Source organism: Panthera tigris, chromosome D4 (genome assembly GCF_018350195.1).
Source record: "Panthera tigris isolate Pti1 chromosome D4, P.tigris_Pti1_mat1.1, whole genome shotgun sequence".
Classification (NCBI taxonomy): domain Eukaryota; kingdom Metazoa; phylum Chordata; class Mammalia; order Carnivora; family Felidae; genus Panthera; species Panthera tigris.
In genome coordinates, this window is record NC_056672.1 from 70,682,713 (window position 1) to 70,704,954 (window position 22,242).

A 22,242-nucleotide genomic window follows, 5' to 3' on the forward strand; every position below is an offset into this window, starting at 1 on the left:
TGCTAATATATGCTTAATGTGTGCCTCCCTGAGACAAAAAAAAAGGCCCTGATTTGTTGCATTTGCTGATTTCTGACTCCAACCACAGTCGATTTCAAGCTAACAATGAACACTGAACTGGGAGGGATGAACACTAACGTGGCTTTCTACACTAATTCTACCAGACAGTGACCTTGGGTATAAATCACTTCAAGAGCATAGGTAATAGTAAAACGTAGTAACATAATTAGGAAGTGATAAATTTCGAGTATTATTAGTTTTTAATATAATTTATTGAATTTTAAGTTTTTTATTTTAGCTTTTTACCTTGAGTATAGTTGGCACACAATGAATGTTACATTAGTTTCAGGGGTACAGCATAGTGACTGAGCTTCTCTAGAGGTTATGCTATGCTCACCACAGACGTAGCTACCATCTGTCACCCTAAATGTATGTAATTTAGTTTTTAATAATGGCCGTATTTAACAGTTGTCTCACAGAATTCCGGAGAAATTAACACTTGGCTATAGCAAGCCAGTACAAGCCAGCTCCAGCAGACCGCAGTTACGAGGCAGAAGTGTGTGCCGAAACTTTCCTCCCTTTCAGCACGATTAGTACGATCCAGGACAATTCATCTGTTCTGTACAGTGAAAGTCATCTGTGTGCCTTTCCGCCTTGAGATTATTTCCTTGGGATAGATTCCCAGAAGTAAATATTAATGGTAAATCTGCAAGTAATCCAGAGACTGGGCGAACAATTGAACAGTTCGGGCTTCTGTTTCTAAATTACAGACTCAGATAACACACAGCGTTCCATATGGGGAAAGGACCGTTTTAAATGCTTTACGTGTATTCATTTAACTAATCCTCATGACAAGCCTATGTAGCGGTTTTATTATCATCTCCATCTACAGCTGAACATGCCTAGGCACCAGCTAGGTGACTTGATGCATCAGGAAGTGATGGAACAGGGATTTGAACTCAAGCCCTGTGCTAGCACCTCTGTCTGGCTGCTCATTGCTCTTGCTTTTTAAACAACGAAAGCATTCACTATCATCAATTCACCTTTGGGCCCATCATTATCTGCATCTCACAAACTTAATATTCAGTGTTTTTATTTATCTGTATGACTCTGCAATTGATTGCTTATTCCATCCACAGGAGCCCTGATGCCTACGTATAAAAGATGTCATTTCACCTAAAAATTTTCTGCTCTTATTTCAACTATTTGCTTTCAACCTTTTCAAAAATTTATGCCTTTTATAAAGGCCTCAGAAATACAGCTTATTTAAACATTATATCAGTAAATCTGCTAACCCTAGGGATAGAAAAAGGTCTAGGACATGGTCCTTGGCCCCAAAGCTCAAGGTTTTTATTACTGAGTATGAGATAAAGACATAAGCGGATCATTTTAATAGCATCTGTGTGCCAAGTGCTATCAGAGTGACATTTATAGGATGACCCATAAGGAAAAGGGCATTTGGCTCTGTCTAGCTAGTCTGAGAAACTGGGCTAAGATGCTACTTAAACTGCATCTTAAGACAAGAACCACACTAAGGAGGAAGATGGGGGCTCAGTGGGACACTCCCAAGCACCAGGTTCCCTTACTGTCAGCCCATGAATTTGTCTCTGAGTTTAGTGAAAAAATAAGGTTTGTTTAGACTGTGAATGCGTGTTTTATGGCCAATGTGCCCATCTGTCCTAGGTGTCTCATGAGGCTGTCACCCCCTACCCTGCATCTAAAATACTGTTCACACTACTTACTTGGCTCTGATACATACCTTGCATTTTATCTAAAATGACCATATAATCGACTGTCCAAACTCAGGCACTTTTGGAATACAGGGGGCACTACCAATTATGCCAGGAGAGCAGGCGTAACTATTACAGCTGATCGTTCTATGTAACCGTCCATCCTTATTATCTAGATGGTGGGCTCTTTTCTTTTTCTTTAAACACCACAATAGAAAATCACCTTTTAATGGTTTATTGTCTATTCTTCTTCCTAAATATTTATACTTATATTCACATTCATATTATTTACAAGCTTGTTTTCTTGATACATGTATCATTTCAAATCTTCTTTTTCACTTAAAAACATATTTATACATTTTCCCATGATATTAGAAATCCTTCAAAAGTCTTTTTTTTAATATAACTTATTGTCAAGTTGGCTAACATACAGTGTATACAGTGTGCTCTGTTTTGGGGGTAGATTCCCGTGATTCATCGCTAACATACAACACCCAGTGCTCATCCCAGCAAGTGCTCTCTCTCCTCAATGCCCATCACCCATTTTCCCCTCTCCCCTACCCCACATCAACCCTCAGTTTGTTCTCTGTACTGAAGAGTCTCTTATGGTTTGCCTCCCTCTCTGTTTGAAACCGTTTTTTCCCCTTCCCCTCCCCCATGGTCTTCTGTTAAGTCTCTCAAGTTCCACATATGAGTGAAAACATATGATATCTGTCTTTCTCTGACTTATTTCACTTAGCATAACACCCTCCAGCAGCACTTTCAACAATAGCCAAATTACGGAAAGAGCCCAAATGTCCATCAACTGATGAAAGGATAAAGAAGGTGTGGTTTATATATACAATGAAATGCTACTTGGCAATGAGAAAGACTGTGGGCTCTTCTAAGGCAGAGATGGACTTTACACATCTTTTTGCTTCTAGTCAACCTGGTGCTTGCTACATGGAAAGCAGTAAACAAATCTCTGATAAATAATAATAACGATAAAGTGGTAATGATGATAATTATTTTCAATAAGGTCATGCAATGGGGTAGATTTCCAGACTCTTGCAAATACAGGTATTGACACTTTCTTTCCCACACCATCCAGCCCTTGAGATGACCAGGACCCCACTCCGTTTGCTCTGGTAGATCCACAGGCTTCCTAAATGATTAAAGAGGGATGCATCCTACTACTAACCGACTCTCATCCTTCTTAACTTCCTTGTCCTTCTAACTCCTATAATCCAAGCGACTCTCATTTCATGGGGGGACAGGAGGAGAGAAGGATCAATGTCAAAGCCCCTCCTATTTTCTTTCTTTTTGTGGAACACACACACATGCAGAGGCACATACACACAAACAATAAAAAACAAAAACAAAACCAGCTTTGAGATATAATTTACATACTATGCACTCCACCCCTTTAAAGTGTACAACTAGGGCTCCTGGGTGGCTCAGTCAGTTAAACATCTGACTCCTGATTTCAGTTCAGGTCATAATGTCACTGTTTGTGGGATGAGGTCCCACACTGGGCTCTGTGCTGAGCACAGACCCTGCTTAGGTTTCTCCCTCTCCCTCTCCCCTTCTCTCTCCCCCTTCCCTGCTTGTGTTCACACACTCTAATAAAGTTTTTCAAAAACTTTAAAAAATAAAGTGTACAATTCACAGAGTTGTGCATTTATCATCAAATTAAGCAGAACATTTTCATTATACCTCAAAGAAATCCTGTGTCCTTTAGCCATCTCTTACCCCCTAATCCCTCCATCTTGCTCCCCTGATCTTAGGCAATCGCTAATGTATTTTCTGACTGTAGATTTGTCCATCTGGACATTTCACATAGGTGGAATCATGCAATATGTTGTCCTTCTGACTGGTTTCCTTCACCTAGCTTATTGTTTCCAAGGTTCATTCATGTTGTGGTATATATCAATACTTCATTCCTTTCTATTGTCAAATAATATTCCATCGTATGGATATATACCAATTTCATTTATCTGTTAATCTGTTGGTGGACACCTGGGCTCCTTTCACCTTTTGGCTATTGTGAATAACGCTACTATGAACATGGTTCTACAAATAAATGAGTCCCTACTTTCTATACTTTTGGGTATATACCCAGAAGTGGAACCACTGGATCATATGGTCATTCTATGTTTAATTTTTTGAGGAACCACATACTGTTTTCCACAGAAGCTGCGCCATTTTACATTCCCACCAGTAATGCACAAAGGTGCATCTACCCACCTGCTTGCCAAGAGGTGTTGTTATCTTTCTTTTTGATTAGAGCCATTCTGGTGGATATGAAGTGGTATCTAATTGTGGTTTTGATTTGCATTTCCTTAATGGCTAATGATATTGAACGTCATCTCATGTGCTGTGTCTCCAACACAAATGAAATTTGTACAAGTTCTTTGGAGAAATGTCTATTCAGATCTTTGCCCAGTTTTTTCAGTTGGGCTTTTTGTCATTTTATTTACTCTTTTTCTATTCCATTCACATGCAGATCTGATTTTTTATAAATTGGACGAAGCTTAAGCTTATAAAATCTCTTATTTGCAGGAGCCCCCATCTAAGACCCTCAGTGGACTCTAGCAATGTGTTAATATGAACATACATTATTATGAAGTTTAGAAAAAATTGTTTTTAAACAACTGTTAAGATCTCTCTCTCCATTCTGACTTCTCTTCCCTTCAAGCTGATCCGTGTTGGGTGGCCACGGATATTTTGTATTTATAATTTTCTTTTTTTTCCTCAATGTGTGTACTCAAATTTATAACTTTGGGCTTCATAAAAGCTGGATCTGCCCCTACTTATATAAAATAAATTCTAAGTCGTACTCTCCTGAGAGCCTTCTCTTTTGATTCTCAAACGTCTATTTCGGAAGTAGAAACAAAATTCTCTACATACAATCTTCCTTCCTTTTGACAATTTTCTGCTATGGGGAAATATAATTCTCATTCAGTAGGTGACGGCCTCTGACTGCTCACAGAGGGTTAGTAAACAGCATTCTAGAATGTTCTCATCTGATTTCTCCTCTCCTTGTAGCTCCTGTCATCACTACTCCGCTGGAAACAGTGGATGCCTTAGTTGAAGAAGTGGCTACATTTATGTGTGCAGTGGAATCCTATCCCCAGCCTGAAATTTCCTGGACCAGAAATAAAATTCTCATTAAGTAAGTATTCTGCCTTTTTCTGGTAAGGCTGCCCATGGCTGCCTTGCAATTTAACTTTGTCATCAATGTAATCACAGCTCTTGGTAGGACAAAAGCTTACCTTCTAAAATATGTAAAATGCAAATTTCCTCATTTTATAATTGTAAGATCTGCAAGTCAGTGAGGTTAAGAGAACTGCCTAAAGCCAAACACTGATTTAATTGACCTGGGGATGTCAGGGCTATTTCATGGACTCCAGGTTAGGACCCAGAGGAAGTTTCAAGGAATTAAGACACACGATGATATCCTAAGGCCGGGGGTACAGGACACATGTTCCAGGACATGCTGGGGAATTAATAGGGACCAGACTCATCTCTACTTCTATTCCAATAAAGTAAAATATGTTGTCCAAGAACCTGACCTCTTGGTCACCAGAACTTTTTCTTTTGAAAGTCAGAAGTGTTTCCTAATATATAATGAGGCAGCCTCTTAAACAGACAAAAACTCCCATTTGACATGAAAGGGTCATGCTATCTTTTCCTCATTTGCAATAGCTATCTGATCAAAAATACTCCAAAAAAAAATCTGTAACAAAGGGAACCACTGGCTTCTCAGCAGGCAATATAGCTTGCAGTAGGACCAGAATTCTTGAGCTGGTATCTACACACTCGGGTCCATGAACGTGCACAAGGAAAACTTATGTCTTTATTTGCACTAAACTCTAATGAAATTTAGTGTTTCCTTCAATTATACATGTTGGAATATGGGAAATTACCCTGTGCTGTGGTCACCCTCAGGGTGTCTACCTGGAAAACTATGACAGAAGTCCTGGAATAGGAAGGCTGAAAATAAGATGCTTGAAATACAGTTTATTAAATCCATTTGAAATCTCTAGAGAGAACAAGGGAAAAGAAATGGGATAAGTCAATGTACTCAGGAATCTTGGTTCACTCAATGTTTATATGGCCAGTTGCTCTTGTGCCTCGGACTTCCCCACTGTCATGCTCTTACAAGGACCAGAGTAAAGTCTGAGCCCACAGGTGGAAGGCACCAAAGCTAAGGACATAGACTTGCTCTGTTGGAGAAACAGAAGGACAAGCGCACCTGGCCATCACGATAGCTTGCCAATTAGCCTGCTGAACAGCCATGGATTTTATCTGTGTTCCTTGGGGAGAGTGCACGGGACCATAAAGGGACCACGTTGTATGTCACCAACAGGTAGTTGACTTAGGGGTGACAGAGCCGTCAGTCTAGAGATGGCACGATTACAAGCTTGTCTTTCCATCCCTTTCTACTCTAAGTGATACTCTTCTTTATGCCATCATATTTTCTATGTATTCCATCAATCTTTGGCAGGTTGCTATTTCACTTATGGCCTATATTCAGCACATCTCACCAGCTCTAGCTATGTTCCACAAGTGACTCTCTTCCTCAATGGCTCCATTTAACACGAGTCATTGTGCTAACATCTCATACACTACTAGCTTTACAATTTATATGCTCAACATTTTCATGAGTTTTGTCTATTATTTATGTCTTTATCTTCTATAATAAAATTAAATGTCTTTAAATAATACAGAAAAACCTCACTGTCAATATGCATCATGAATAACAGTGGTCATAAAAGCACCTGTGAAGGCAACACAGAAGTTACAGAGTTTTGTATTACATTACGGTTGTTGCTTATATCTTGGCATATGATTTATGCACTTCCCTACTTTGAAATTATAATAGTTGTTAGACAGGCAACATTCAATAGTCAAAGGTCAATGATCAAAGATTATTCTCTCCACTATGGCCCTCTACCATGCCTGGGAAGGAAGTGTATATATTTGAAAAATATAGCCTTACGATATATATATATATTTATACATATATATACACATATATATATATATATATATATAGCCTTATGAAGTGTATATATTTGAAAAATATAGCCTTACGATCCTCTCAGATGTTTCTTTCTCAAGATTATAAGGAGATGAAGAAATGGACAATGGAAGAGTTTTTTTAATTACACAAAGAAAATCAACATTATAAGAATGCTATGAATAAAGTCACTTAATAAATTGGAATCTTCCCTTTATTATAAGGCAAAAATGTTACAAATAAATAAGAAATAAATGGAGTTATAGGTTTGAATAGTTAGCTGTTAGTCAAAGGATCTGTGAAATAAGAAGAAATTACATTTTGAAAATATATTTGTGTGCCCTTTTAGGAATAATGAATAGCTTTACCAAAGAAACCTGACAAGCACTACTTTGCCAGGTGATAAAGGTCAATATTGATAGTGAGAAATCATATTGATAGCAGGCACCCTTGTTTTTTATGGGATGAAATGGCCCTCTACTTTTGTGATCTTCCTCTCCCAAAGCCACAAACCAAATTTTATCATAATAAAAATATAAGGCAAACTCCAGTAGAGGGGCATCCTACAAAATACTTTACACGTACTCCTCAAAACTGTCAAGGTCATCAAAAACCAAGGAAAGTCTTAGAAACTGTGACAGCCAAAAGGAGCCTAAGGAGATATGACAAATAAATGTAATGTAGGGTCCTGGATGAGATCATGGAAGAGACAAAGACATTAGGTAACACTGAAACAAATCTGAATAAGCTAAGACTTATATAAACTAGTTAACAGTATCAATATTGGGTCATTAATCGTAACAAATGTACCAAACTAATCTGATTAACAACAGGAGAAACTAGATGGAAAGAGGTATATGGAAAGTATCATCTTTTCAATTTTTATGTAAATCTAAAACTGTTCTAATTAATTCTATTTTATTATTATTTTTATTATTTTTTTATTTTTTTTAAATATGAAATTTATTGTCAAATTGGTTTCCATACAACACCCAGTGCTCATCCCAACAGGTGCCCTCCTCAATGCCCATCACCCACCCTCCTCTCCCTCCCACCCCCCATCAAACCATAAGAGACTCTTAAAAACTGAGAATAATGAATTCTATTTTAAAAATTATAAAGACTTGGGGCGCCTGGGTGGCTCAGTCGGTTGAGCGGTCGACTTCAGCTCAGGTCACGATCTCACAGCTCCTGAGTTCGAGCCCCGCATCGGGCTCTGTGCTGACAGCTCGGAGCCCGCATCCTGCTTTGGATCTGTGTCTCCCTCTCTCTCTGTCCCTAACCCATTCGCATCCTGTCTTTGTCTCTCTCAAAAGTAAATAAACATTAAAAAAAAATTATAAAGACTTGAGCGTCCTCACCACCCACAAGCAATTTACTCAAATTAAGCAACATCGATGTAACAGCTTACAAATTTGGAAACTTTCTATTTCACAGAGTGGCTGGACTCTTGGTCCACAAGTATATATGTGAAATATTCCAATGTACGTATTTTCCCACGAAAAACGTAGCAAAACAACATTATGTGACACTGAGTATCATGGCTTTCCACAATTATTTTTTGTTATTTTGTGAACTACCCAGTGATTATACTATCCTCAGTCACAAGAGACCAAAATTTACTACATGCTTTTATTCCCTTTAGTATCAGGAAGTGATGGTGGGCACCTGTAGAGATTAGAACATCAAGAAACCACTTCCTTTTCCACTGTTTGCATTTTAGTTTCCTATTTCTACTATAAGAAGGTGTCACAAACTTAGTGGCTTAAAACAATATAGGTTGATTATCTTACAGTTCTGGGAGTCATAAGTCTGAAATCAGTCTCTCAAGGTGAAAAGCAAGGGCTGACAGGGCTGCATTCTTCCTAGTGGCACCGGAGAAGAATCTGATTTCCCACCTTCCCCCAGCCTCAAGAAGGCTACCTGCCTTCCTTGTCTCCTTCCTCCACTTTCAAAGCCAGCAATCACAGCCCTCTGGCCTCTGCCTCAACTGTCACATCTCCTATCATCCTTCAGCTTCCCTCTATCATCTTTTAAGGACCACTGTGATTACATTGGGCCCATCTGGATAAGCCATGATACTCTATTTTAAGATCCTTGACATCTGCAACATCTCTTTTGTCATGTAAGGTAACATATTCACAGTTCAGGGGATTAAGACCTAGATTGAGGTGGGGGGCATTTTTCTGCCTCATGTATACATTTTGCATAAAGAATCTTTATTTGGTCATAAAACCCCACTTTTATGTTGATGCTTCCGCTCAAATTTTTCTGTTTCCCTAATTCCTTTCTTGACAAACAGCATGTAATTTAATGAGATAATATATGTAAAACATACACTCACAGTTTGAAGCTGTTTTGCTTCCTTTTATATTCCAAGGAAGTAGAACTGTGCTTGGCACTTGTTAGGCATTCAACAAATGCTTAATAAATGAATACTCAGCTAATTGTTAGTTACTCCTCTAAGAATTTAACTCTTCCCACTGGTAACATTTATGTACGTGTGTTTGTTCTCTAGCTGTTACGTTCTAGTAATTGTGGGGAGAAGACTCATATACCTTGGTAATAATATACTTTCCTGAATAAAGTAAACTTTATGTTTGGTCTCATCAACAGACATCACCTTTTGAAGGCACTTTTTTTTCTTAAATTTTGAGAGAGGTAGAGAGGGAAAGAGAATGAGCATGGAAGGGGTAGAGAGAGAGGGAGAGAGAATGAGCATGAGGGGGGGGGGTGCGGGGAGAGACAGAGACAGAGACAGAGAATCCCAAGCAGGCTCCATGCTCTGTGCTGAGCCTGTCGTGGGGCTTGATCTCACAGTCATGAGATCATGACCTGAGCCAAAGTCAAGAGTCGGATGAGCCACCCAGGTGCCCCGGAAAGCATTTTTTAAGGACTCAGGTGCTTTGGTCATTGGAGCATAGGACCAATCTATTGGAGCATAGCATTCTAATCTTAGAATGTAATGCTAGCTTTATATTACCAAAAAAGGTGATTCTATTATTCAGAACCCATCCAAGTTTCCTTTTGCTTTTAACCTGCTTCTTCCATTGACAAGTCATCTACTGATCAGTTAATCACAGCCTGAAAAAAAAAAAGTCACACAGGAGGTCCTAACCTGCCATTTCTGTCTGCGACCTGCAGGCTCTTTGACACCCGGTACAGCATTCGCGAGAACGGGCAGCTCCTCACCATCCTGAGTGTGGAAGACAGCGACGATGGCGTCTACTGCTGCACGGCCAACAACGGCGTGGGGGGTGCTGCGGAGAGCTGCGGGGCTCTGCAAGTGAAGATGAGTGAGTGGGAGAGAGCCTCCGCTCTTGATGTTAAAGCTGACTCGGTACACTCCGAAGCAGGCACTAAACAGTCTCCAGCACAGCTTGGAGGCTCGGCAGTCAGCCAAGCTCAAGTTCAAATCACACCCCTGAGGCAGTGAATTCTAGACCATGTATTCCTGTCCTCAACTACAGGCAAGCCCCTCAGTTCTCTAGGCTCTCCCGTTTCCTTGCCTGGACACAGCTCCCTATTTGCTCCACCTTGACTCCTTCCACCAGGGAACGTCCATCTAAAATCTTCTGCCTGCTCCCTTGAACCGGTTCCGTTACAACCAGACACGCTTTTTATCTCTAACTTCTTTGCAGACACTTCTACCCTTTTGCCTTATTTCAAACTTGATTTTCTCGGGTGACTTTTCAAACTTGAGTGGCCTTTCTGCTTCACTGGAGGCTACTTTTTCACCACCTTTCCTGTCTACAAGGCTAGCAAGGACTCGCGGTCAATCTCCTAGCTCTCATTGCTGCTTTCAAGCCATTACCTTTATATTGCTGTGCAAAATCTTCTCATGAGGGCATGTGCCGTTCTGACCATTCTCTCCTGTAACTCTATTCAAGTCACCTACTCATTTCCAGGTACTCCCCCTCAGCCCCCACCCCGCCCAATATCTACCAAAGACTTTGATTCCTATCTATCATATCTTTCGGTCTATCCGTCCCTACTCCTGCCACCATCCTAAGGGATTTTAACAAACCATGAAACAGCCTCTGGCCACTTTGTCCTTACAGCTCCTGACCTCCACAAGTCCAGTGATATTTGCCTTAACTTCTTATCAACCTATCCCATCAATGACCTTGTCACCCCCAGGAAATGGTCCGTATTTAAAATCTTAAGCTCCAGTATACCATACTCAGAACACGGACACTTCTATTCCCAGCGCTGTCCCAAGAAGAAAACACTTTCCCACACTCATGATGTGCCTCCATCTGTCTCTTTCTCAGCTAAGAACCAGAGTCAGGCTCTCTCCCTCCCCTACTCCCTCTGCAGAGCCATCACCGCATGTTCACATTCTCCTCCTTTCTCCCTTCCACCGACCCCCGTGGGGACTTACTCAGTTCTCTCTTCTTTTAGTCTTCTCTTGCACCTGGTGGTGTATCTTTAAGCACTCTTAGCACCCTCAGATCTCATGACCTCCTGTGCTGGAGGCACTAGCTGCTTGCAAATCATCTACCCTGTAATAATGTAACTTTTATTTTCTTCTCTCTGACATCACGCTGCTGAGGGCAAAAATCACAAAACAGCCATACTGGCACATACAAATCAGCAGGGTCCGATTCCACTCAGAAACCTTACTGCAAGTTTTGCTGTGATTCTTGATTAGCATCACTATTTCTCATATCTTCTTTCTACTGTGTTGTCATTGTTTTTGTTGAGTTCGCTGCTTCTTTTCAAAGTGTGAGCATGTGATCATATATAATCTGAGCATACGTTTTCTGATTCTTTGAATCGCTGAAAGTCTCTGCCTTTGCTCCAGGATAAAAACTTGTCCAGGTACAGACAAGAATTTCAAAAGGCTTTTCCCTCAGCTTTTATTAAACAATTATTCACTATCATATGACACGCTATGCTGCAGCTGAGAAAGCTTTTTCTTATTCCTAAAGGTAAATCTAATGTTTATCTTTCTTAAAAATATTACTATTTTCTCTTTATTTCTAGAATTCATAAGATTTTCACATTCATAGGAATATATTAAATGTATTCTCTTACTATTCCTACTGAGTTTTAGGTAGGCCTTCTGAATCCAAAAATAAGGATTTTGTTTTTCAAAATGAGGTATATATTTTAATTTTTCTTCCTCTTTACTTTATCTCATTCTTAAATTTTTATTTTTTATTTATTTTATTTTTTTAATGTTTATTTATTTTTGAGAGAGACAGAGACAGAATGTGAGTGGGTTAGGGGCAGAGAGAGAGGGAGACACAGAATCTGAAACAGGCTCCAGGCTCCAAGCTGTCAGCACAGAGCCGGACGCGGGGCTTGAACTCACAAGCTGTGAGATCATGACCTGAGCTGAAGTCGGATGCTCAACCCACTGAGCCACCCTCAGGTGCCCCTTAAATTTTTAATTAGTACATATTAGATCTCTTTTTTTTCCATTTTTCGTGACCCCATTTTTTTCTCCTCATACTTTCTACATAACTATCTTGATATTCTACCTTATTGGAGATTTATTTTAACTTTTCCTTCTATATCATGAACTCAGTCTTCAATATGACCATTCTACTATTCTACACTTACACTGAGTACTTTTGATCTTAAAAACCCATGTTTTTAATTTCTAGGAATTATTTTTCTGCTCCTTTTTTTCCTCATAGCAAACTCTACGTGTTATATGATGCAATATTTGTTCCTCTCTGTAAGGATAACACTAATGCATTTAAAGAAAAAAAATTCCTCTTTTCCTGGGGCGCCTGGGTGGCTCAGTTGGTTAAGCATCTAACTTGGGTTCAAGTCATGTTCTCACGGTTCGTGAGTTCAAAGTCCCACATCAGGTGATCATGAGCCCCGCATCAGGTGAGCTCAAACCCTTTCTTACCATTGGGTAAGCCCAGCTTTTCTCTCTCTCTCTCTCTCTCTCCCTCCCTCCCTCCCTCAAAAAATTCTGTCTTCTTTTCCTTACTTTATTTCTGTTTTCTTCATAAGTTTTTATTTTCTTTCAGTTCTTTGCTTCTATGTTCATGTTGTTTTTTTTTTTTCTCAAACCTCTATTAATCTTTTATGTTTGGTCAGACTTATAAATGAAATCCTAGATTCATCAGAATAGGAATGTAGTAGGGCTAGTGGGACATTGTGGGGAAGCTGGTCTGGGGGTCCTTCTGTAAGTGGGTAGGGATGTGCCCATAAGAAGGCATTCCTTACTTGAGGAGATCAAGTGAGGAAACTGGAAAGTTCTCCTTTGCAACATAATGAAGGCTTGATTCTAAAGACAGAGCACATTTAAGTATTTCATTGCTACCTTTCCTTTGAGAGTTTCTCATATTCTCTCTGGCACTAAATGTTCTTTACTTCGGTTCTATCCCAAATCTCCTCTTTTTTTCTTCTTTAGGAAAGCTCACCCAGTCATGTGGGTATACGGTGGTGTGGCCATCCCAGGTGCTACCTTTTAGAATGCTCCCACACCACTTGGTACAGAGCTTCTTCCTGAGATGCCTAAGACCCCCCAGTCCCATCACTACTCCAGCTATCCAAGGATCACTCCCAGGACCTCCCTCTCCCAAATTCCTTGTCACCCATCAGAAAATGGTTCCATGCTGGCACAGCATGAAGGTCCAACATCCCGCTTTAGCCAGATGACCAGCTCATATTAGTCAGTGCTCACGGTTTCACCTGAAGAGTGTTCCCTGACAGCGGGGAATCCATGACTCAACATCAGTGCTCACCTCATTCCCAGTGCACTTTATGTTCAACTTCCCAAAAGGGTTCTTCTCACTTCTCACCCAACAGATGACCCAGATACCTATTTCACTGAGAAGATAGGAGTTAACTGCTTTAAACAAAGGTTATCTGCTTAAGACATCTGCCATAGGGATCTTCAAGGAAACCAGTGGAAGGAATGGAAAACACTCTCTTTGACTATGTCATAGGAATATCAACTTTTAAGCTAAGCTTTTGCCAGCAGCTGTGTGACAACCCCACTCACAATTGAGGTGCCTCACCATCATCTAAATGTAGGGGTTCACTGTTGTTGATTAGGAGAGCTGTGTGCTTTAAATAGCAGGCAAAGTGACAACGTTGATATTTTCCTATAACATGCTTAAAGCCTGTCTTGTATTTTGTTTGTCACAATGCAAGATCATACCAATTCTAAATGGCACTAAATTAGACATCAGACCATGAAGTCTTTGCAAATATCACTTCCAACTCCCATCAACCCCCACACGCACAATTAAAGTAGAAGGAAAAAAGTCCTTATTCCATGCTCTTCTGTCAAAGTAGCACACTGATTACAGCACATGATCCAAAAGAAATAGAATGCATCCATTTCTCAGTAGTCCCTCCTGCAAAGACAGTCCTCTGTTTTATAACTGTAACACGAGACTAGTAAGGAAATAAATGTAGTTTTCATTCTATATGAATCCTTCAAGTAATAAAAGAACAGGCATCCTGATTTTGTAAATTCCTTCTACACGTTAGATTTAATCACTTCTGAAATCTTACTACTGGAGAATAAACAGAGGCTGGCATAATCTATTTCTTCTGAAAGAATTAATTTAAGAGTCTTTCACAGCACAGTAAGTTACAAAAGTTTGTCTTGCAGACTACAGTTACCCTAAATTCTATGACAGAATTTCTCCAATTACTGATATAAATAACATCTGCTTTACTTTCTAGAGGATAAATGTACCTAATTTTTCATCACGAAATTTAAAGGTCAAAGTAAGATGAAACTAAAGGGAAAGTAGGTCATAACTGAGAATGACATGAAAAATAGATCAAAAATGTCTCTTCAAATGTTTCCATGTCTGTTGGTATGAATTAAACAACGTCGAATTGTTATGGTGACAGTATACTTAGTCAACTTTTTATTAACTATCTTTTAAAGTGAAGAATACTATGACCTCAAACTCCTAATATGTTTCATGAGTTTGTGTTTTGCAAGTAAGATGTTAATAAAATAGACATAACCTAAACTTTGAAAAATGATTTCTGTCGATACCCGCTAAAAACCCCTCAGCATTTGATAAATTCTATAATGTCATCAATTATTCTTAGAGTGGATATTTAAAACTAAATAGAAAAGAGAAAGCTTAATGCAGCCATATTGCATTTTTAATTTTGAATTTTTATTTCCCTTTAGAACCGAAAATAACTCGTCCTCCCATAAATGTAAAAATCATAGAAGGACTAAAAGCAGTTCTACCATGTACTACAATGGGCAATCCCAAACCATCAGTGTCATGGATTAAGGGGGACAGTGCTCTCAGGGTAAGTCCTTATTACAAAAACGTGTCTATACAACATATTTTCAAGTAGGGCAATTTTTGGCAAACTCAGTTACGTGAGTCCAAATTTCTAGAATAAAATTTCCCCTTTTATAACATTTTAACCACACGTAAATATCCCTGTTCCCATACACACAAACTATAAGGCATTCCAGCTGGGGGTGGCTAGGGGAAAAAAAGAGACGGGAACCAACAGTTCTTTTGAGGGATGAAAAAGGAGGCCAAGCAAAAGCAACGGGAGTGGGTTTTGTTGGCTGGTGGGGTGGTTGGCTCACGCGGGTTTTAACATTGAATCTTTGAGACACAGGTGACAAAAAAGATGAAACTAAAATCCAGGTTTTAGACCCGACAAACAGCTTCTGGGAGGAGAGAGAGAAAGGAGGTTTGGAAGCATGGACGGGAGAACCTCCGGAGTGGAGTTAGAACAGCAACACTCAAGACCACTGAACTAACACCCTGACAAATTCCTCGGTCACAGAGCAGTCAGATTAAAAACTTAGTGCTTACGTGCTTGTTTTGCACTGCTTTGGAATCTCATACCTACGTTTACTGGGAAATCATGACACTGTGTCATTACTGTCACCTACTAACTGTGAACGCAGTGAGGTTTTTCATCCTACTCTGCTCAGAATATTCCACACAGAATACACAGGTGTTGACATGCGTCCGTCAACTGGAATGAAGTATAAAATCAGTTAGCTTGGTTTCACTTGACATAAGACAAATAACGTGAAACTGTTTAAGGTAGCCTAGGTAATTTTCTGACTTTCCTTTTCTTATAAATATCAGTGGGCTTCCTACAATAAAAAAGTAGGAATTTTCGTATGAGATTGAATTTAGAGTCTCCAAAGGTAAATGTGGTATTTTAACTTCCAAGACCATCTTTTTTTAAATTATTTGTAGAATTTCCCAATTTTCAAAAAACGTATATTTTCCTAAAGATACCACATAGAGTGTTTTGAATCAAAGAGACTTGGGTGTAACTTTTAGGAAATCAAGTAAGCCTACTGTCCTCATATGATGAAAGACAGTGAAAATAAACTATATATTATAGAACCATTGTTAAGCTTCGTTTAGGTAATCTTATACTGTGTCATTTAATACAGTATGTTATACAAAATAAATGCCAAATGTTCAAATGATGCTTTTGATGCTAGCAGCGATGATAATGACCTGATGAAATAAGGCACATGTATCCTTGATAAAGCCATGGATGTTTTAAAATTCATGTCCCTATCCCTGGCAGGAGAATTCCCGCATTGCAGTTCTTGAATCTGGGAGTTTAAGGATTCATAATGTGCAAAAGGAAGATGCAGGACATTATCGGTGTGTGGCAAAAAACAGCCTCGGGACGGCATATTCCAAATTGGTGAAGCTGGAAGTTGAGGGTAAGGAGTTGCATTCCTTCCCATTCTGGTGCTGTTCGAGGGACCCGCCCATTCTACTCTGACGGCTGGACTGCTAGCTTGCAAAGGCAGAGATGTGGGTAGACCAGTCCCGTCCACTGTTCCTCATACGACACCATAAGTTCAAAACTATGGAAAGAAAAACTGAAAAGAGAACGAAGTGTTCACCAGTATAATAGGTCATATCCCATCTACTGCCCACGGTCACTGGTAATTTTTAACAAAACCAGACTAAATTCACTAAGATACTAAAACAGTAGAACACCAGTTCAGAACTTCGGTCTGGCTTGGACAATTCTCCCTTGCTTATGAATTTGAAAAGCCTCCTTTTATCTCTTTCAGCAGAGACATGACTTTTTAAAACATCAAAAGAAAATAAGTAACTTCAGATTGTATTCTATCACAAAGGGTTGAAAAAGAATACAATACTGACTCCAAATGTCTGACTAAAAATGTTCCTAGCCCCATGAAGTTCCCTTGTCAAACTAGTTTCAATGTTTTAAAATGCTCTTTTAAAGTCAACCAATTCAGCAGCTGGTTGGCAAGGTCTTCACTGAGAAATCATAATGCAGATAGGGCTCGGCGCTCTACCCACTAAACCTGCATCACATTTTGCTTACAAATAGAAACTACCAGCATGCCTGTGCTAGGTAAACAAAACAAATATAAAACTCTCCCCAGCTCCTCCTGGTCTATGCTATAGAACCCCTCCTACTTTTCTCATCTGTAAAGTGGGGTTGTTAGGAGTTGTCAGTGAGATAAGGTGTTGACGGTATCTAGCACAGTGCCTGGCCTTTTGTAAACACTCAGTAGATGTTGACTGTAAGAATCATCACCTATTTTTCTGCTTTTCTCTAATGTGATTGATAAAGTGTTTGGACTGTCACACACTAGCCCAAATTATAGCTCAATGGGGAGAGACTCTGAGAGCTCCCCATGGCTTACTTTGATTTCTTCCTACTCATTTAAGCTCACGTCTCTTCCTTCTCCATCATGCACTTTTCTATTAGCTTTTAGACTATTTTTATTTCCTAGCTAGGCCATTCTCTCACAGCATTAATAATCTTATTTCCCACATTTGCTTCCAGTTGAGGTGACGTGTCTATTATGTCATTGCATCAATTGCTCATAGAATTTCTATTAACTTCTCATAGAAAAGAATGAGGACGATAGGAATAATGACTGTCAGACATAAAGATGTATTCTCGGCATAGTTGCTATAATTTAGTGTCTTCTGCATTAGCAATGGTATTTAAAGCTCAGTATGCTATAACCAGTTGATGTGACTTATTCAGTGAAAAATAAACACACCTACATTCAGACTATCTGACTGGATATTGACTATCTGCCTGGATTCAGTATTTCCTTGAACTGTATGTGGAATGACACAGAATGAATGTTATCCATTTGTATAGAATATCATAAAGATTTTCCTCTTTAAGACATTAAATATAAGCCCTTTGTATTATAACATAGAATTCTGATAGTTTGGGTCCCTGTCTTCATAGATATTGAAATTGTTTGCTTTAGCAGTGACCTAGGGAAAATTAACACAATCACAATTAGTTGGAGTCCGTTACATAGTTTGGCCTTGCCTTGTCACTTAATTTTGCATCACACCTATCAGTAAAACTAAATACTATCTTCTTTCTTCTTAACATTTAAGTGGTCATGCTCATCGCCTTAACAGTTAATAGACAGAGAGGTTTCTATTAAACTTGCTAGTATTGAGAGCTCATAATATCATTTAAGGTCACTCTAACAGTAAGATGATCGTTTTAGCACATATCTATTTTTATTCCATTTGAGTCCCTATTAAAGCAGCTAATATATGTGAAAATTCGTGGCATGCTTAGCACGGTTGCTGGTACATAATAAGCATTCAATAAATGGCATCAATTATAATTATTACCATTAGAACATAAAAATTGTAACAAATCTGTGTAGCTTCTCTTGAAGCTCAAAAGGTTGGTTTCCACTTCAAGAAACAGTTCGGGCATTTCCACAAGATATAATGCAGACGTGATCTATTTAAAGGAAAGGCCAATTTAACCTACAATTCAGAACAGGTGAAAAACCAACTGAAACGCAACTGGCCCAACCCCAAAAGTGTCCGTAAATGCCTACTAACTAGGTAACAGAACTGAAGATAAAGCCGGGCCATAGCCGGTGAGGCAGATGAACATTCGTTATGTACTGTGTCAGGACCTCTGAAAATTCGCTCGACCAAATTAAAATGAGAACTCCACGATGGCACTCAATGCTGCCAGCTTCTAATGAGGAGCATACCAATCATGGGCTTGGTGGAGCATGCTCACTCAATCTTAGCTGCCATAACAAACATCAAACACCCTTCAACCCAAAAGTAAAGCTCCCTTTCCAGATTGCCATTCTCAGTCTGCTGGATGTCTGGGATGGCAACATGAAGAAATTCCACATTTCTGTCCTGTCTTAAAAGGTTCAAACAGTGACATACAAATTTACTAATGAAACCATCTCACTCACGCACAGCCGAACATGGACGTCTTTCCAAAAGGTGAGCCACGGGAAGGCTAACATTTTAAAATGCTAGATGCTCACGTGGATCGCTTTATTTAATCCTCACTAACAGTCGGTGAAGAAGGTCCTATCATTGTGCCATTCTACGAAACCGAGGAAAAGAGAGGACAACTAACTCACAGACGTGTCTAAGAGATTGATTAATGCTGAATACCATCTGTTTTATCAGAGAACAGATAGCCACATGTGACGTTGCCAAGAGCAGAGTCAGAACAGGGGTGAGAGAAAAAGCCAAAATTCTGTAAATGATGGAGAATGGGAACTGAAAAAAAGAGACAGTGGGGGTCAACAAATTTTTCAATGAACTTGGCAGAGAAAAGAGAAAAGGCAAAAAGGTGAGCAGGAATAGAGGTATATATGGTTTACAGGTAATGTTGCTTGGCAAGATTTCTCTTTAAAAAATTTTTTTAATGTTTATTTATTTTTGAGAGACAGAGAGAGAGACAGAGCACAAGTGGGGAAGGAGCAGAGAGAGAGGGAGACACAGAATCTGAAGTGAGCTCTAGCCTCTGAGCTGTGAGCACAGAGCTCGATGCGGGGCTCGAACTCACGAACCGCGAGATCATGACCTGAGCCAAAGTTGGCGCTTAACCAACTGAGCCACCCAGGCGCCCCACAAGCTTTCTTTTTTAAAAAGACTAAAATATTAAAAAATACTGAAAATGTTAAAATAGGAATGAGAAGAGCCTCCGAGAAAAGGACACTTGAACATAAAGGAGAGGGGTGGAATATTCAAGGAAATGTGGTGCTTGAGAAGGCAAAAACAGCACATTCAGGGGACAAGTAGAGTGATAAACCATAGACAGAGGGTGATCACTTGTCCCAGTTTGCCCAGGACAGTTCTGGTTCACACCTGTTGTCCTGGCATAATTATTAATAGAGTCCTCCTTTTACTTTCAAAAGTATCCAGGCTTCAATAATAAATTATATGATCACCACACTTAGGAAGAAGGAACTTCCTTCCTTGTAATAGGAAGGAGAAAGGGGTGTATTCCAGTATAAACGAGTTAATGAGTTTGGTGGATGGAATATGAGAAAGCTCTGTTGGTTTCTATTTCCTGTAGGAAGTAGAAAGTAAGTTTATCCTCTGAAAATACTTCTGTAAAGGGGGGTGGAGGGCTGAGGAGAGTGGAAAGATTTTAAAATAGCTGTGGGGTATGAGAGAGATGACTCACAAGGGGAACAAGGACTCCTAGGTAACATGAAAGTTTTAGCAAAGAATGGGACTGTGAATGTGGAGGGGCAGAAAAAGCAGAAGTTCAGAAAAAGGAGAATGGCACATCCAAAGGCAAGACACCATTGTGGAGTTTGCCAGGGAGGACAATAGGGCAAAGGATTTGGGAATTATTGCAAGAGAATGGTTACAGCAACGAATTAACTTTATGTACCAAAAATACAAATCTAGCATTAGACACTTACAGCGTCAGCAATATGACAGACAAGATAACATAAACATCTTCCTACTATGAACACCCAGAAATGCTGGGTTAGTCATACAATCCACAAGAATAAAATTAAATGTCCAAAGGCCAGGAATGAATAGGAATAGAAAAAACACAGCATTAAGCTCATGAGCTGGTTCTGCATCGTCCTGGAGGTAATGACACAGGTGCCCATATCTATAACTTAGAATATTGATTTTAAGACTCTTAAAGGAACAGGAGACAAGGTCTTGGGCCCCTGGAAAGTGGAGGTTAGCACTGGGAACCTTCTATAAAGGTTAGAATCACACAAGTAAAAAAGATGGATCAGAAAAATTCTATTTGCTGACAGAAAGACAATGAAGAGGCTTGTCTGTCTCTGCACTGCAGGTGTGAGGGAGAAAACCACCACATTTTTTAAAAAACATTTATTTATTTTTGAGACAGAGAGAGAGAGACAGAGCACAAGCAGAGAAGGAGCAGAGAGAGAGGGAGACACAGAATCCAAAGCAGGCTCCAGGCTCTGAGCTGCCAACACAGAGCCCGACGCAGGGCTCGAACTCACGGACCATGAGATCATGACCTGAGCCAAAGTCGGCCACTCAACCAACTGAGCCACCCAGGGCCCCCAAACCACCACATTTTTAAATGAATCAATCTGTATTCAGTGCTCAGGACTACATCTCATGTAGGTCTGATATTGAATTCATACTGCCAGCAGAGACTGGGGTTCCCCAGCTAGAGAAATTAACATAAAAATTGATTCCAGGCCAAAAAAAGTTAATAACCAAAAAGCTTAAAAAAATACCTGACCCAGGTTACATAGGATTTTCATAATAAAGCCATACTGAGGAGGAGTTCACAAGGCAAAATTCTAGCACCCACTGAAAACAAACTGCCTTAAGTGATAGTCAGCAGATGTAATATACAAAGGGATCAAAACCCCAGGAAATTTAGCTAACACAATACAATAGAGAATCAAAATTAAATATGTTTAAACGAATTAAGACACAAAAGGAGAAAAAAGAACGAAAAAGACATTAGAAGGAAAAAAGCAGAATTAAACAATTTTAACAAATGAAAAAACAGGATTATAACTAACATTCAGTGGATGAGTAACAGTATGCTAGAGATAAGGAGATAATGTACACATTAGAAGTCATCTCTTCAGAACTTGGAATTCAGTGCAGAGAAATGGAAAAGATAAAACAGAACTAAAGAAATAATTAGGGATATGCATTGCAGAAAGAGAGAAAAGAGAACATATAAGAGGGGCTATACCCAAAAGCATAATGACCGAGAAATTGCCAAAATGAATGAAAGACCTAAATCTTCAAGTACAAGAAGCACATGGAGTCCCAATCAGTAAAAACAAAGAACACGTATATAAATAGTTTCACCCCCAGATGCATCATAATAAACATCAAACAAAAAGAGTGATCTTAAACTATTGAAGCAAAAAACCAGATTACTTACAAAAGACAATTAGGATGAAAGCAATAAAGAGGGTGTGAGGAAACCATTATTTGGTATCATCTAGTGGAGATCTTTTTGTTTGCTTCTAATAAAAATCAGACTTTAAAATATGTATACATTCGTCTCAATAATTTAACTTCGGATAATTTATCTAAAGCAATTATTTGCACAAGTGTATGTTCAAGTTTATCACAAAGTTTTTTATAATAGCAAAAATATTTAAGGAATTTAAATTTGCATCAATAGGAGACTGATAAAATATGTGATAAAGTCCCATGCAGCCATTAAGAAGAATGAGATCGATCTATACGCATTAACTTCTACAATTACCACCATGCATGTAACTTGGGTCTGTATTCCATCTCTGAC

The 22,242-nt window shown here is 39.2% G+C and overlaps 1 protein-coding gene and 1 long non-coding RNA gene across 2 annotated transcripts in view; one reads left to right on the forward strand and one right to left on the reverse strand.

The window, feature by feature from the left end:
* Window positions 1-22,242, reverse strand: part of LOC122233191 — a 149,909-nt gene that overhangs the window by 68,761 nt on the left and 58,906 nt on the right. The window lies entirely within an intron of this gene.
* The window catches only part of MUSK (muscle associated receptor tyrosine kinase), a 91,494-nt gene that overhangs the window by 5,572 nt on the left and 63,680 nt on the right, over window positions 1-22,242 (forward strand). Inside the window, exons 2-5 of the mRNA XM_007094282.2 lie at window positions 4,758-4,884; window positions 9,880-10,031; window positions 14,867-14,994; window positions 16,258-16,399. Coding sequence (XP_007094344.2) covers window positions 4,758-4,884; window positions 9,880-10,031; window positions 14,867-14,994; window positions 16,258-16,399 — 549 coding nt within the window. The remainder of the gene's footprint in view (window positions 1-4,757; window positions 4,885-9,879; window positions 10,032-14,866; window positions 14,995-16,257; window positions 16,400-22,242) is intronic.